The following is a 17,947-nucleotide window of genomic DNA, read 5'->3' as shown; positions in this document are numbered from 1 at the left end:
TATTCTAGTTATGTATGTAAAACAGACAGTATCAATAATCGTGTCTAGAAATATTTATACTCTATGACTGTTGATTTTAAAAAGATTCAGCAATGTTATAATAAAACATATAAATAAAAGTGAAAAAATTATACATTATATTTTTGTTAACTTTGTATCTATCTTCTTATTGGATTAGAAAACTGTCAAATTGTTTATTAATAATAATGATGTTTCTTTTTTTCAAAAAAAGAAAAACAAGAGTATATAAATATATATTTCTGAATACACGATATATTTGATCCGGAAATTCAAATCCGAAAGACACACACATACCATATACATATTTCTTCCGTACATTGAATATAAATGCATAACGCATGTGTATGACGAATATAAACTAAAAGGTATATTAATCTTTTGACAATCGAAGAAGATGGCATTGAGTGATCGAGAAACTATTTTGACAATTGCACGGATGACGTGCGCGACGTTTGTTTACAAATATGACATCGCTCGCGAACACAGATGCTAATCCATTTATAGAAACGTAAAATATTGCATCAAACACGGCGATTGAAAACAAGACAAGGGTATGGCTTAGAAAAGGATAGAATATAAAATTTAAAAAACGAAGCGAAATTATAAACTCGGAATTACCGGAATCGGATCAGTGTGCGGAATCGGAATCGGAAATTGAGATGTTTAGTGGTATCTATGTTTCTATTCTAGTTTATGGTATAATTTCGCGCGCGGTTATTTATGGCGGGAAACTGCTGGTGATGGGTAGATCGTAATCAATCTGATTTTAATCATAATCGAATACTACAAGCGTCGAAAGCACGATTCATCGAGGTTGATTAATGTTATAATTGATACAATCATAATTACGGTAAAGAATTACTTGTTTCATCACATATTCGAATTGTGATTTCTGATTGAGTATAAATAACCTAACCTGAGGCACATATAGTTATTAGTCCATATCGTCGCATTATGCAAAAGTACAATATATCATATCGATAATACGATAATTACATCAAATAAACTTTGCAGAATTATAGCTTCATGCATATTAAACATATAATATCGAGAATTATCGAGAAATCAAATTATTGAGAATAAACATTTATATGCAAATAAGTACGTAATGTCAGAGGTGCCGAAAAAAGTCTCGAAGGTTATTTGTTATATTATTATTAAGGTAAGTGTTTAGCATAGAAATAGCTCTGATTTTTATAACATTTACTTTATTTTTGACATTTAGTTTATATATTTTGAAATGTAGAGAGAGAAACTGAATTATAAAAATTGTGTTAAAACTGTGATTGCACATGCTACTGTATTTTTTAAGGCTATTGTATTCTTTAAAATGCTTTACGAGAAAAAAAATAGTTTATTACGGATCCAGAAAGATCACGTTTGGTTCGAAATAAACTCGCATTTGCAAGCAAAAACACGGTTAAAAATTCGTTGCGGTTTTTTTGCGTCTTATGTAAGTAAAAATCTAAAAAAAAAAATAGTTTTCTAAAAGAGAGTTTCCTCTAGAATCAGGAAAACAAAGTAATTTTTTGAAAGACATATGTTGGGCCGATAAAAAAAAATTCCTAATAGTTAGGTGAGTCAGAAAAAAGTTTTCCTTCTAAAAATCATGAATCGAAAGGGTTCGGGAAAGGCTTTCTATTCCTTTCTTTCTTTTTTTTTATACAAAAAGTGGGAATGGTCGTCACGGATTTTTAACCCTGTTTTTGCTCGTGCTCATATTAAAAAAAATCTCGTTTCTTTATCTCGGCTTTTTTTTTACAATTGTGATTAATGTTGCAAGATATATATGTATGAAAGACGTCAGTTTTTAAAATCAAACAAGGGGACTATATATGTATTAACTTTTTTATTATTTATTTCTTCTATTAATCTTCAATGATCAATTGTTTCAGCAGAGAACGCTTTTTCCTTTTTTGTAATGGATGGCGTATCGCGGATTTGCTTTCATGATCGTTTCTCAGGACTCAGCGGGATCGATATAAGCGGCAGGGGTCGTCGATCGGAAGGTGGTGCCACCTGTAGCACCTGTCCACGCCAGGTGAGGATAAAGAGAAGGATCGGCAACAGCGTGAAATTCAGTTGAGCCGACACTGTGGGACACGCGTGTGCGTTATGCGGTTGCCTCGTAAATTACGTTGAACTCGAGCGTCCGGGTTGCGGTGTCAAAAGCGCTGCGAGAGGGAGAAAGAGAGATGCGCCGATGATCGGGAGATCTACGGAGAAAAAACGGCGTATCCCAAGAAGACTGCTGAGTTACAAGTTTGCCGTTTTATTTCACGAAAGACTCGACGAACGGAGAGACGTACACGCTGCGGCGGTGCGGCGGAACGAGATGCGAACGATGCCGAAGCGATGCAGGTAAAATTCCTCATCATTATCCTTGCTCTTTGCGCAAATAATGTCCTGTGCGAATCTTCTTTTAATACGGCTTTATTTCGTTGATACTTGAAAGTTTGTGTAACTATTAGTTTTACATCCTGTTTGAAGACAAAGAATTATATTATTCTTCGCTATTATTTTTTGACACAAATGCGATAGATATCGCGCATCAATGAAATATATATATTAATTTCTGTTCGATAAATTGGCATAGAGTTTACTATAAAATAATACAAAGAATTATAATTTTTTGTCTTCAAATAGGAATATGAAATTAATAGTTACACAAATTTAGCGATTTTTTTATGCTTGTTTAGATATTTTGTAAATTAAATAAAGTTAAATCGAATCTTTTACATTTATTCTTTCATTTTATTTGCAACGTTTGATTGAGAGTTATAATTTATATATAAAAAAATTTTAGTTTTTCTGAAAATAATAATGATAAAGTTTTATGTATGCATGCATGATTATATGAAGATGATATATGGTTTGTTATCGTTTTTGCAATTTATAATATAGTAAAAAAAAGATTACGATATTCGTGTATTTGAAAGCAGCTCACCTCCTACGTCCCAATCCAGAGACGTGTTAAAAAAGGTAATGCTATGAGACGCTTTCAAACTTTCTCGATCTTTTATGAAGGTATTTTAGTGATCGATCATTTGGAAAGTATATTTGTCATTTGGAGATAATCACAGATATAATCCATATAAAAAATCTTAAACATACAAACTTATAATAATTTTTGAACTTTATAATTACATTAAATACAATATGTTAATTTGTAAATTAGAGATAAGACGAATTTATATTTTGCAGAAACATTTTATTAATATTGAAACTTGTATTACAGTTGACAAGTATCAGATGATTTTTTATAACTGCAATTTCAAAAGCCATACGATATTGAATACCGGTTTCACGCGCTGCTTCTGAATTCGTGTGTGTCACGTTTTTATATTTCGAAATAAAGCGAAGAATGCGTAATGATAATGAGAGCCAATCTACAGTATCGGTTGTGTTGCACACAATGGCACATTTGCTCACGATAATGAACCGATGTCATGTATTAAATTATTCATGGAATAGTTGTTGCATCGGTGACGATTGACGCGTATCTCGCACTACGCGACGAAAATTTTTGCATTTGAATACGTCACGGCCTGGTTCTGCAAAAATTAAAAGCTGCAATTCCACTTGGGCAAGAATCCGTTGGATCCGTTTTCTGGGTCAGAACAGATCGTCGCATCAACCAGATTTGATGATATCTTTGTGATATTCTCGTGTCATTTCGCTCGTCGAAATTCACAAGATTCGAGGGAGGATTTTCCAAGGGCATTAAAAGAAAGACACACCATGGTTGGCTGCGTGTCCCAGTTTCTCGTTCAGGACACGCAGGGCCACATGTGCATCTCCTCTGTCTCCGGGGCAACAGGGGGCAATATATGTCGAGGGAGTTGCGTCACGCGAGGTACACGCATCGTGCGGAAAGAAAAATGCGCGAGCAGACCCGACTGCCGAACCGGTTGTAACGACGATTCGACATTCAACAGATCGCTGATCGAGAGAAAGAAATACGCTATAAGCAATATCATGTCTTGACAGGAATGCTTTACGTTCTTAGAATACAGACGGAACAAATGTAAAGATAAAAGTTTCATTTGTGTATAATATAATCTTATTTATAACTTTTAAAATTTTAGATATTTATATTAGAAATCCTTTCAAAAACTTGTAGAAAAATCATTAATACACATTGTACACATACTTTTGTACATTACTTTATTTAGCTTTTATATTTGAATTAATCTTGTCATCTAGTCTATTGCAATTTTAATTGTACTAATCATCAATAATAAAGTAATATAAATTAATCTATTAATAAAAGGCAAATAAAATATAATACAATATATATTTAGCTATTGTTAAAAGATACAGATACATTAATATTTTATATCCGATACTGTATATCTGTTTTTCTTTTACGTTATATAATTGGAGCGGTTAAATTTAATAGAATGTCGCAAGATCGTCTCGCGACGTGTTTTGCTTTCGTGCCGAGACAATCGGGATCGCGCAAATTCCGATCCTGGAACTCTTTCTCTCTCATTGTCTCTCCGTTTCCGTCTCTTTTCTTGTCTGTATTCCTCTCCTCTCAAGACAACGATGTTTCACACATGCGTATAGTCGTATCATGATACGGTCTAACGGCATCCATTCGACCTCGTCAACCCGTTCCTCTCGTGTAGCCGTGTGTATACGTGCATTCCCGCGTCTTTCTCGTTCTTACATCCTTGCTCGTGATAACACTCTCGTCACGCGTGTACAATCATTTGTCATATCGCGGTGGGTCATGCCAATCAATCCGATACAGCGCAGTCACGTCAAAACTCGTTTTATCACGCAGATCGTACGATCAATTTCTGTATCGACAGGACCACGTGTTTTCGACATTTACTTGCATGTATACATATCTTAAATTGGAATCTATCTATCTAAATAAAGTTGACAGAATCATCATTATGAAATTACTTTTTGCTCAAAACATGTCTGGGGTCTGGTTGAGAAAAAAAATTTTCTAAAATAATAATTAAAAAAAAAAATGTTTAAGTAAAGTGTAAACATTTATGAAATGAAGTATTGTAATGAAGTCTTTTAATTTCTGTATGATATTTTAAATCCACTGGAATATTTTCAGAAGGCATCTAAACAGATATTCATAGAATTTGCTCTGCTTAAAACATGTAATTGCCATATACTCATGATTTGATAAATTTCTCGTTAGACATTTTGTATAAATGAAAAATTAAATGTCAACAGATTACAGTTTCTTTATTGATAAATAATTAAACTTATATAACTTGTATAAAACTATGTTTGCAATGTAACAAAATATCATTTATTTGAGATAGGTCTGGAATTTCCTTCGTTTTCTTCAGCTAGAGATTACAACTAACAGAAGCTGTAATAGGAAAATACTTGGTATATATTTAAGTCCGACTTTAATAATGCGCAACGGCGCGGACGCAATATGTTACATTGCGACAATTGCTGCTCCAGTTCCGTCAAGAATGTTGCAGGACAGCATTATGCATGAATCTCAGCGTAAATTTGCATTTTTCCGACAACGTAAATAGATTAAAGATAAATAGATAAATAACTTAAAGCGATTTAGACAAACGTTTGCGATTCATGCATGATCTCAAAATGAAAATGTTGTCGTAATTTTAGATAGCTATTTCATATAAAATTAAGATTAGAATTTAATTTATTTTTTTTTGGATTCTAAAAGAAACATTTCGATTTCTTTGATCTTTTTCGGCAGGTAGTTTCACAAGCGTGAAATTTAGCGATAAGATTAAATGTAAATTATCGATGTAACGGCAAATAATGAAGTTTCCTGCTGCAATAACGAGCACTTGAGAAATGTCGGATGGCAAGAAACGGTTATTATATATCGCGTCTCTTAAATTTTACCGTACCGTTAGCGATTGTCCCACTGTGTTGCTCACTTATTACAGATCATTAGCAATTCGTTTCATTTTATTTTAAAGCAATGGAAACTAGATTGTTCCTTACAATTTAGCGCGAGCTTGAGGAAAAATACGGAATTCTTTCTCGTTTCTTCTCGCTTGCCGCATCCTCAACGAAATTTCCTCCTTCCATTTCGCGCGATTTTAAACGGAAAGCGGAGAGCAGCTCGACAGATTTGTGTATTTTTACTTTAAAAATGTGCATTGCGTTCTACGATTCTTCAAACCAAATTTAGGTCAATGTAAAATGAAATTCCATTTTCTCACCAGAGTCTCGACTTCTACTCACGTCGTTTGTCAATTTTGCTCTCGGAATTTTCATACAAAGGCGTTACTTGAACTTTAACTTAATGTTAAAACTTTCTTTCTCTTTTACAATATGAAATTTTGAAGTTGAAAATTCTAAAAAAGAGAGATTATTTATAAATTTTTGATGTGCTTATTTAGTAGTTGCTGTTTTTTAAATACTTATATTATTAAACTTTTTCCTTTGAAAAACGTTAAAGTTAAAAAAAAAGTATGAAATGTAATCATATATATGTTATTATTAAAGTAATGCGCTCATGTAATGCATATATTCAAGAGTTTTATTTGATGTTGGGATTAAAACATGATAACTGACATTTTCGGTATTTCAAAATGTAAAAAGAATAATGTTTGAAAACGAGAAATTAAATATATCGCGTTATGTATAAACGTTTGTCGTATCTCGATTGAAATGTCAGTTGTCATGTTTCATTCATTCACGACCATTCATCTAATGCATCCGTTTTCTTACACTTGACATAGTATGAAACTTTGTCCAGTAATTGCCTAACGTACAGATTTCTTTTACAGTTGACACATTGTGACATCTCACGTGGTGAAAAAGCGCGTGTCTCCAAGAAACCATTAAGAAGTCCCGACATCAAGCGATACTCGAGGTGGATTCTGAAGCGTCGACGTTTCAGAATTTCGAGGAATCGCGCACAATAACACCGATTAAAAACAAGAAAGCAAAGATTATTTTGCGACAACATTATTGAAGTGTACGTGAAAGGAACGTTGTCCTATCGTCGAGAGAAACTTCTAAGGTGACAATTAAAGAGAAGAATCCTTCTTCACACGCGTTGTTTTTACGCCAGAATATACGTTGTATAATAAAAGATCGTGATGATAACTACGGTAAATTGCATTCTGCAATCTACCACCTGTGGCTTCTGATATCTCATCAGATATAGAGGAAAAGTACCGCGAAAATCCGTCGCGATTTTCAGTTCGAGATTAACGCTAAGCCTTTATTTTTAAAGAGCACTCTCTTTCCATTAACTCAGACAGATGTACTCCGTTAATAGCAAAGGACTGTCTTGATTGTATTCACACATTTAAAAGAACCAATTCAGTAAAGTGGAGAGGAAAATGTCGAGTACCGTCTGCGATTTACAAAATACATGGAAGATCCGCTAAAAAACGACGAACTATAGCGACGAGGAAACGCTCATTCTGATAAATGAAAGTCGAAAGTGAGTCCTTTCAAAGTCGAGATCAGCTAGTTCCTATTCAAAGATTGGTGGACAAAGATCTGCCGTGAAATCAACGCGAAACGAAAGTGATCTCGGATGATCGCGCGAAAAAGGAGAATCGTTTCCGAAGAACAATTTGGAAAGCACGCCGTGGATATCCTCCATCGAAAGATCGTGTAACGATCGGGTTTAAGAGCGTTTCCTTTTTTTTTTCTGTCGAAAACCGTGGAAGGTAATTCACGAAAAACGGCGAACCTCTACGGGGTTCATTACGCGAACTCGTACGCGTACAGCAACGGCGCACCGAGCGTGTACACCAGCACCGGTTGTTGCACAAACGGTGGTTACAACGTGCATCAATCGCAGCTCCACGAGGATTACCGGCCGATCTACTTTTACGTCGCGCAGCCCTACACGATCCCGTATACTTTCGCCAAAAGACCGAAGCCTGCAGCCTCGTCATCATCGTTGCTAAGGGCAGCTAAGCCTCGCGGCAACAATTGCCGCGTCAAGTTCTCCAAGGGGCTCAGTAACGCCGACTTCTCGCAGAAGGTCAAGCAGGGCGAGTTCTCCCGGAGTCTGAATCAGGTGCACTTCGCGGAGAATCAGGGTCAAGGTTACTATATCATTTTTCAATTTACTTAGAGAGAGATTGGACAGTTTATTTTTAAACTGTTTTGAAAAATGATACTTTCTAGATAATTTTGTAATATATAATCTCCATTTTCTGAAAATTAAATTTGAAAGTTGGTTTGAAAGTAAGCTTCCCAATTAGTTATTTAATTTAATCTTTGCTTGAATTATATCAACTTTGCATGATTCATTTAAGAAATTGATCGATTTAACGAGAGCTTTTGATAGAGAAAATGTTCTGTAATCGCATGCATGATTTTACAACTTTATATATATATATATATATATATATATATATATATATATATATATATAAAGTTGTAACGCGTTGTAATAGCTGGAATTAAGTAATCTATTAGAAATTATATCTTATTAATCGAGCGCCGATAGATTTAACTTTCTCCTTTTGATTTGAGAAGAACACTATGTTTTATTGAAATTGCTATTTGCAATTTTTTGCGTAAGTAAAGTATTCATTTTTTAAGAGAATTGATGCAGAAACTTGACAATTTAATTATTACAATTACAAAATAATGCAATAAGCAAAAAAAGCAAAATGAACAAATTATTTCAAACCTTTCAACAAGAGTGGAAAATTTTAACAAGGAATTTATATCTTGATGTGCATTAAAGAAAAAAATATTTGTTCTCTTAAAAAACATAAAAGAAGGATTATCTTTAATTTTTTTTATATTTAACCAATTTTACACAGATATAAATCGATAAATAAAATAATATCAGCCACAAATATAAATAGCAACATAACATCGAGCTTTTGCGGATTCTTTTTCGAATCGCTAATTTTCGATAATTTGTAGCGGTATTGCTCCTTTCTTTTGACGATTTTGTTCTGAAAATAACTTTGTAATTTATTAACTAACTGAAACGCGCGCGTTGTATTTTCTAATTATTTTCTTGTGGATTAATTTATCTTTACCTAAGAGCTGCACTCAATATTAAAGTTCCAAGTGCTTTGCTTTCAAGGCGCTTTTATACGCTCGCAGATTCTTTTAACAGACCAGATAATTATTGCGAAAGCGACATAGTTTCTGTGTAGCATAATTTAAACAGTGATTGTCATCAAGTAGATTACCGATGGCCACGCGAAGAGTATCTCATTTTCTCTCTCTCGTGCGGAGGAAACGTGCGCGTGTCGCACGAGTCTCCGGTTAGTTAAACGAATGGAGAAAATGTCCTGTGGAGAAAGGAGCTGCACCGATGCACGGTAATGCAAAAGCAGAAAAAATATGGCAAAATTTAACTTCTTAAAAAAAATTAATGCAAAAATCTTATAATTCGATTATCTAATTAAAAACATTGACGAAAAAAATTCACAGATTAAAAAAAATATAATTGATATAGTAATATATATGCAATATTCTTAATTATTACAGATTTTTGATTACTTTCCTAGGATTTGACTTGCAAATATTCGACTAAAATTAGTAAAATTTAATAAAATTATGTACGTTAAAATTTATTGTATTTCATGTTCATTTTTTTATGCATATCTTTAATCATACTTTAAATCAGATTTTTGTTGAGATTCTCTTGTTTTTCAGGATCACTATATAAAATGCGAATTGCGGGGAAACTTTTTCTCGAACAGTGCAGACGCACTATTCCATTTCGTTTACACGAGGGAGATCGAAGAATGTTTCGATGTTAAAAATTTGTACTGTTATTCCGACGATAGCGGCTTCCATCGGGAGATTCTCATGTATATGCGGCGTAACGCGCGGATGATGCTAATAAGATGCAGCGAGGCGAGACTCTGCTCCGTGCGAGATCGCGAAGACGTTTGCTTTCCGCGTTACGTGCAGGATAGAAGGCGAGGAACGTTCTTTTTAATACTTTGGCACGAACGAACGGCGGAAATATGCATCTCGTGATTTTTTCGCGCGAGCACTTCGTCATACTTGACAAGTGAGAGAGAATTCTGAAGTAGTCGAAGAGCTTTACATGGTACATAATCGCGTAACTATGTACAGAAACTACGCACAGCAAATCTGTATATATTATTTAGCAATAAGAGATATTTTTGGACATATGTATAAAATAGACACACTAAAAGTTACATCAAATCTTTTTATCCGATCTCACATTCTTCTTCACTCCACAGTGCTCGCGGGCTACCCGAAAACTGGACCCTCTCGTGATCCAAGAATGACGTCGATGTTTCGAAGAGGCACGATCTTTGCGACCTTCTTTCTGTCATTGCTGGGTGGCGGACTCGTCTGTGCCGCCCTTGTGACGCAGCACTGGGTCGAGGCGCGACCTTGGAGAACGCCGAACCCCCAGGAAAGCGCCGGCAGAGTTCACTTTGGTCTGCTGCAAGGCAAGAAGGAATTAAACGTCGCTTACGGATGGAGGACATATCACGTGTCTGGTATGTTGATCTTTTCCGCCTTTCTCTTTGTACAACGTGGATTATATTTTACGCATAATCACATAATCTTCTTTTCGAATAAAGAAATAGTAAGTATATAATCTTGAGTGGCATGCAGTCTGTCATATATATAATCGAAAAATTGATATACGCGTTATTTATTAACTAAAATTTTTCAAGCTACGTAGAATTTATGTTTGCAATAACATGCAAAATGTTCCACAATTCATGGAAAGAGATATTTATTTTATAAGGAATCAAAATAACAAAGATTTAATTTTTTGTATAAAAAGATCAAGGTACATTTCAATAATCGTTAAATATTCTACAATACGGAAATAAAAAAAAAACTATATTTCTTTTTATATCGTGAGAGAAACGCAAATGAAAGAATAAAAAATATTCAAAATCCTCTTTTCAAAATTGCTTTTTTTCGATTTTGTAGATTATCCAATATCGTCAGAATGAATTCGTGCCAATTTCCTTTAACACCCTTATTTTTTTTCGGGATTATCCGTCGGGATTATTCGCCTGAGGTGATTCTTTCGCGATAACTTCATAAATCGTTACGAAAGAGTCGAGTATTGCGTGATCAAAAGCCAGACACTTTTTGAATTGTGATTCGAGTGACTCGCACGCGACGAATTATGATCGCGCGGAGATATGCGATGGAGAGAAAGGCTCATGGATGACCGAGCATGCTGGTATGCGACTGGACCATAAATCTCCGACTGATAACCGAGTGTATTAGAGTTCTATATGGCGTTCAACGATGCTGCGGTTGATCGTGGACATGCGACATGCATGCATCTGCAATAAATAATCGATTTGATAATCATTGTTAAATTGGTTCCATTGATTTCATGTGTCGATCCACACCCTTTATGCCAGATGTGTTCGACAATTATTTTTAAATAAAAAAAATTCTAAAGTTGTGCGCACACTGACGAAAGATTGATGTGATATTTGACAATTACAAATTTTACTGACACGTGAAGTTAATAAATAATGTATTTTTAATTGTTTTTTATATATAGCGATGAGAAAGAACAGAATATTTTTCTTCGTCAAGTTGTCAAGTTGAGAGTGCTATTTTATTCATACACGTTTTTTTTTAAATCAGTATCATTTTAGAAACTAAGAAACTATTATTGTGCTATAACCGGCATACAATGGCATTCAAAGCATTCAAGTAAAAACATTAGCTCTTTGTGACATCTTAGAATTGGTAATTGTAAATGGAATCTGCAAAAATCTATTTCAAGAATATACATGTACATATATGCATAACAAATAATTTATAAAAGAATACTTCTCAAACATATAATTTTTTAATATAAAATTATATTATTCTCTTATGATAAATTTTATGCGTGTTCTATTCGTACGGAAATTGCTTATATAAATATGTATGTATGTTTATATTTCATAGATGTGAAAAGTCAGATGCGAAAGAAAATATATTGAAATTTAAAGTGTCAAGGTTGACAATAGCCCGAAAATCAACAATTCTGAGGGATCAGAAGAGAAACAATATATTGAGAAAATATCAGGAGGATTCAAAAATTGATAATTTCACTCTACTTTTATTTTTCCCATATTTCGGATTTATGACATTTCGCAACTTGTTTTTTGCGTTATTTCAATGTCAATGGAATCTTTTTAATTTATTCATGACGATTTTCGCATCTAGTCGAGTGTACTATATCCACTATTTTTGCAGAGCAACGATGCATTGTACGCGCGAAAAGGATGAATGTCCTAAAGACAATGCATAATAATCATGCCGATGAGCAAGCGACTTTTACGTTGCTATTATACCGTACTTCCGGGGAAAAACAACAGAATTGCTGGCACGCGCTGTGAGAAACATTTCTCTTTCATTCAAACGGATAAATCTGAAGGGATACATAAACTCGCATTTTTCCATAATCACATGCCAGATGTGATCACCACTTATATATAATTTTTTAATAGCGATCAGCTTGGAGAGGATTTTACCTTAAAATATCGAGAAAAGTCATTTTTTATCACACTTTTCAATTATTAATATCGTGCATAATTCATATAACTACGCATAAAATTCTAAAATTAATTAAAATAAAAGGCACTCTTTTGGAATTAATTGAAGGATTCAATCTGACTGCACATTTTTTGTTTGTGAAATTTATTTTATTTTATTTTGAATCATTAAACGAAAATAGATACATTAACATTTTTGTTCAAGATAACTGATATCAAAGAACCTGTTAGAAGGATATCCGGTGGTTTCGATGTACTATATCTGACAGAGTATGCCTGTATTTAAACACGTTGAATTATGTATACATCTTTGAATGTAAGGTCGATTCTTGTTCTCTTTGTGATATAACGTACCGATATGCATATCACAGTTACATTAAGATAATTACTGCTTGATCATATTTACGATCACGAACATGATTATTATCTCGTTCTCAGATAATGGATACTTATATGAGAATGATGTAAGAAAATAAACTTGTAACTTCTTGCTATTTTAAAAGACAAGAAATAATTCAATCAACGTTAAATGTTCTTCTAAATCAAATTTTTTTACAGATTAAAGTTTTAGATTTTATTAAATTGTTTAAGAAAAAGCGATTGGTGAGACTTTTGTGAAGAAATTCGAGTGATTTCATATGTGAAAACAAGTATATACTACATTCAAATTTCTCTTAACGCAAAATCGCAAGCACGTGCGCGCCTATATACATGCAGCTGTCAAGTTACAGGATACACAATAGATACACAGGAACTAGTTTCCGTGAACAAAAATCACGACCAAGCCTTGTGGTCTACTTTCACGTACGCTACTCGCATCATCAGCGTTACTGATGCTGCGACTGCTGTAAGAACATCTATTGCATTCTAGTACGCAATCAATTTTATGCAGGAGCTAAAAGGAGTGGTCAATAATTCCACCTAATTGTAGCACTCGCAGTTGTATATTAATCTTTTTATATAAATGCTTTAATATTTATTCAATATATTTTTAGAGGAGTTTTTAGAATAACGTATTATGCCGACATATTTGTTATACTTTTTATCAAAAAATCTAATCCTATTAAATTTAAAACTATTAACATAATTGCTATTTACAGAAATGTACATGTATAAAAATATATTATCCTTACATTTTTGTAAATAGCTATGATTTTGATAGAGTTTTAAATTTAATAATAGGATTGGATTTTTATCATCAAAAAGGAAATTTAGTAATTTCAGAATAAAGTTTGTTATTTCAAAATTTGAGTTAAACTAATGTTGTTTTACATTTTGCAGTTTCGATTCTTCTGTCAAGGAAGGCTCTCGAGTGTAAAAATGATAAATGTATCATATCAGATTGAAACGACAGGAATATTGCGACTGCGAATAGATATGTTTTTGAGTACTTGAGTACTTTGTGGTAGATGCGTCTTCGAGTCGGCGACCGCCTCCGGCAATGATCCGTTATTCACACCATCATAAGTTGAAATGTCTCGAGGAAACTTGGTCGTATCCTGAAAGCGCGTAATGTGCAAGATATTTCTACTTATACTCAATCTTTCTCTCTCAAGTTCGCGTCACGCCCGAATATAAAATGCGATAGCAGCGGCCTTTAGTTTCCGCGGTATGCAATAGATTCTGATCATCTGAAGGCGTCGGTAGAAGCGGAACATTGTACGTATTTTCAAGTGCGAAGAATTGCTGGAGATATATATTCTCATGTGCAAAGTTAATCGCTTAAGATCTGGCTTCGTTTCAATTTTCGGCCATTATGCTACGCTTGCATTATCCACGACCTCATTCCTGCGATACGTTGAGAACTTAGAACAGTCAATTGAAATTTTCTTTAAGAATCTTTTAAGGTCATCTTAATTATTGACGGAAAAATTGTAGAGAGAGATAAATACGACGAAAAAAATAATATTTTAAAATATATAATAATTATATAAAGAAATATACAAAATAATATTCTCATTTAAACATTTTTTTAAAAGAATTTACGATCTTATAATGTAATTTCATCATAACATTCAATGGAGTATAAAATACGCTTATTGTTTAATACGTTTTGTATATAATAACAGCGGTTATTATATGGTTATTATCGCAGAATAATCGTAATTGCAATTACATATATTTATAAATTATATTCATTAATCTATGAAAAACATAATTGGTTACAAACTAATGTTAATCGTTGTTAAGCCTTTTGGATTTAGCAATCATTAATTGAAGAATTTTGTATTGTTATTTGATAGTCATACATACTCACATACATATTTAATTTTTACATATTGCTGCATATAATTATAGAATCGTTACGTAAAGTCTAAACAATATATCCATACAGATCGTGTTAAAATAAATTGGAATACGCATATATCTCTCATATTACATGCAATAATATAACATTATTTAACATTATTATGTATAATGAGAAAAGATAAGTAATATAAATATGCAGTAACATATAATAAAGCGTAAAATATTCTCTAACATGCACTGTGTATTTTGTATCATTATGCTATCATTGGTTAATAATATTCTTGATAATAATGTTTCAGTTCCTCAAATGATCCGGCAGGATCCATCAGTGATGTCCTGGGCCCTTTGGATCGGTACCCTAACAACAACTTCGGCTGCCTTGGTAGCGGCAGCACTCGCTGCACTTTTGGCAGTTTTAAATACAGCTACTTCACCAAGATCGAAGATTCTATCCATTCCTGGTGTATACTTTATAAATATGTTAACACGTAAGTATACGTTTTATCAAAAATAATTCTTCAATAATATTAAAGAAATAAAATAGCAGACAAGAATCAAAGCGCGGTAAAAAAAAGGCAAACAATTTTTCAAATGTTTTAAACTCATAGAGAACTACATTTCATTTACAGTAAGGGAATTTCTGTGACTTATTTTCAGTGTTAATGTGCTTAGTTAGCACTTGTACTTGGTTAGCGCAGTATTACACAAGACTGTATGTCAATGTGCTTCCAAAGGAGGACATTGACAATATGTGGACCAGCGAGGGGTCTGCTGAACTTGGCTATTCGTTTTGGTAAGTTTTTTTTTTATCTAAAATAAAATTTCTATCTCGAATCAAAGTAACTACTAAGAATCAAAAAATTTTCTTGGCATTAATTTATTATCAGATTTGAATTATATGATCAAATTTTTCTCGTTATAATTTCTCGACTTTTGTTACTAATTGGAAGACTCCGGTTGATAATGATAAAAAAAAATGAATCCATGTATATATAATAATACATGTATATATAATAAGATTTTCTCTCTATAAGTTACGGAATTATAGCCAGTATTCTCTAAAATATCTTTTAATATAAATACTTTATTCTTATTTAATGAATATTTTTGCCACTCCAGGCTCGTTGTTAGCGCTGGTGTTGTACACTTTATTAGCATAGCTCTAATTGGCTGGGGATCCGGCAGAGAAAAAGATGATCGTCTGGAACCGATACCCGCGCTTGAGGAGAAAACAGCTGCAGCGATAATGTTATACTAAACGTTGATTAAGAATGTTTCATAAAATACAGCAGACTACAATTCAATTAAGAGAAACTAAAGTGAATTAAAGAAAAATTTTAAAATTTAGGACATCTACACCTGAGACCTTGAGACCGAACAAAAGTTATTTAAATAGAGATTAAACAATAATACAATTTGGTTCTCGTAGATTAGATTTGTGCTTCGCACAATTTCTAAGCATCTGTCCTAAATAAATTGTAATCATTCGCCTAGATATGATTCATTTGCAACAAATATTAAAATTTTGTTTAAAATTAGAGCGTAAGTTTGACGTAATAGATATAAGTATACTCTTTGATCCTGAAACGCGTTAATAAAGAACAATACTTGCCGTAACGAGCTAAGAGCTTAAATGTATACCGCCTATGTATACATAGGCATATAATACATACATTTTGCCGTATTTTTTATATATTGACTGATTGCATCAATTCGCAATATTCATGGAGTTCCCAAGCAATAATCGATGAATTTATGACGAACGTGCATTTTGCACAGAACAGTGATTGATTATGGTTATAAATGATTGCTCGCTTTATATGATATAAAAACATAGAAAACTTTGAGCATGGAAAAACGCTTTATTTAACTTGATCTATACATTATACTTTTTATTAATAAGGCCGCAATCTAGACAATTATCCTTTGAGACTTCCTTTAATAGATTTATACATATATATATATATATATATATATATATATATATATATATATATATATATCGTAGGTAATATATAAATATATTCGTATACGTATAGTAAATGTAAATCATGCTACAAATTTAAATGTGCCTTCTGTTATATTGTTTTCGTTATTAAATTTGTCTTTGATTTCATAAATTACTTAAAATCCATTTTTCTTATATATATATTTAGCACTATGTTCTTTTTTACAAAAGCGATTATTTTGACTAGATTGGGCTCTTGAGAACTATAATATATTATTGAGAACTATAATATATATACACTACTTATGAGATATTCAAGTAATTAGAGGACATTTAATAAGCGCGGCGTGCCTTTTCTTCGAAACATTCGAATTGTATTAACAATTACTTTTCGATATTGCTTTCTTTCCTATATAAAACATGATTTTATTCCTATATTCGTGATCGTAGTACATAGTACATGAAACGTATCATGAATTGTAAATACAACGAAAAGCTTAAATGAGCTCTCTTTGAGTATATATTTATTATAATGATATTATGGGTGTATTAAAAAAAAATGCAAACGAGATTACTTTGTGTATAATTCTCGTACATGTTTATTTATATTATGTTGAGATTTTTATTCTTACAAGCTATTTCATGTAAATGGCTTTACATGTATATTATACATAACGGTAATCATATTAGCTATAAGTGTACGGTAGAAAGATTGATGATACCACCAGATCTTTTCTTTAGTCATCGTTATTAGATTAGATTAGTTAAGTCAATCGAATATTACAAATATTGTACATTAGTTCACCATTCCTGTTTTATATAATAATGTAATAAGTGAATATACTCCATTATCATATCCCCTAAGATATTTTATTTCCCCAATTGTTGTTATATATCTTATTCAATGCATACATATGTGATGAATATAGAAAACTAATATAGGGAAGAGGCAATTTTTTAGCATGTATTTAGATATTACATGTATTACATAATGTATATGTACGTAATTTTCTACGTTAATTACATTGAATAAGATATGGAAATTGGAGATATGATATTTTAATTAGATGGTAACATCACATTGACTCTTTTCTGTATTTGAAATATCCGATCAACTTAACTAACTTTAACAATGAAGATTAAAAATAACCTGAAAATATCAATAAAATTCTTGCATTTACTCCTTTGTTAGATTTTTTGTATTATCTCGCATCTTATATGCATACATGTATAATATAAAAAATTATGCAAACATAGATACATT

General features: G+C 32.5%; 1 protein-coding gene across 6 annotated transcripts; it reads left to right on the top strand.

Moving 5' to 3' along the window:
* The first annotated feature begins 718 nt into the window (after positions 1 to 718).
* Positions 719 to 17,539, top strand: LOC126855151 (clarin-2). 6 transcript variants are annotated; one of them, XM_050602562.1, is made up of 8 exons: positions 734 to 871; positions 1,036 to 1,183; positions 1,920 to 2,382; positions 6,777 to 8,057; positions 10,197 to 10,463; positions 15,035 to 15,223; positions 15,393 to 15,528; positions 15,855 to 17,539. In XM_050602562.1, exons 5-8 carry the CDS (start codon positions 10,241 to 10,243, stop codon positions 15,991 to 15,993), a joined length of 687 nt encoding a protein of 228 aa, XP_050458519.1. In that variant the 5' UTR covers positions 734 to 871; positions 1,036 to 1,183; positions 1,920 to 2,382; positions 6,777 to 8,057; positions 10,197 to 10,240; the 3' UTR covers positions 15,994 to 17,539. The 6 variants fall into 6 exon arrangements, with proteins under 6 accessions (XP_050458521.1, XP_050458517.1, XP_050458518.1 ...); XM_050602560.1 differs by having other exon boundaries at positions 720 to 1,183; XM_050602561.1 differs by having other exon boundaries at positions 720 to 1,183; positions 1,917 to 2,382.
* Positions 17,540 to 17,947: the final 408 nt, after the last annotated feature.

This window comes from Cataglyphis hispanica, chromosome 15 (assembly GCF_021464435.1).
Source record: "Cataglyphis hispanica isolate Lineage 1 chromosome 15, ULB_Chis1_1.0, whole genome shotgun sequence".
In the NCBI taxonomy this organism is placed as follows: Eukaryota; Metazoa; Arthropoda; class Insecta; order Hymenoptera; family Formicidae; genus Cataglyphis; species Cataglyphis hispanica.
The sequence above is the reverse complement of the archived record's forward strand: the minus strand, read 5'-3'. Positions and strand labels throughout refer to the sequence as shown.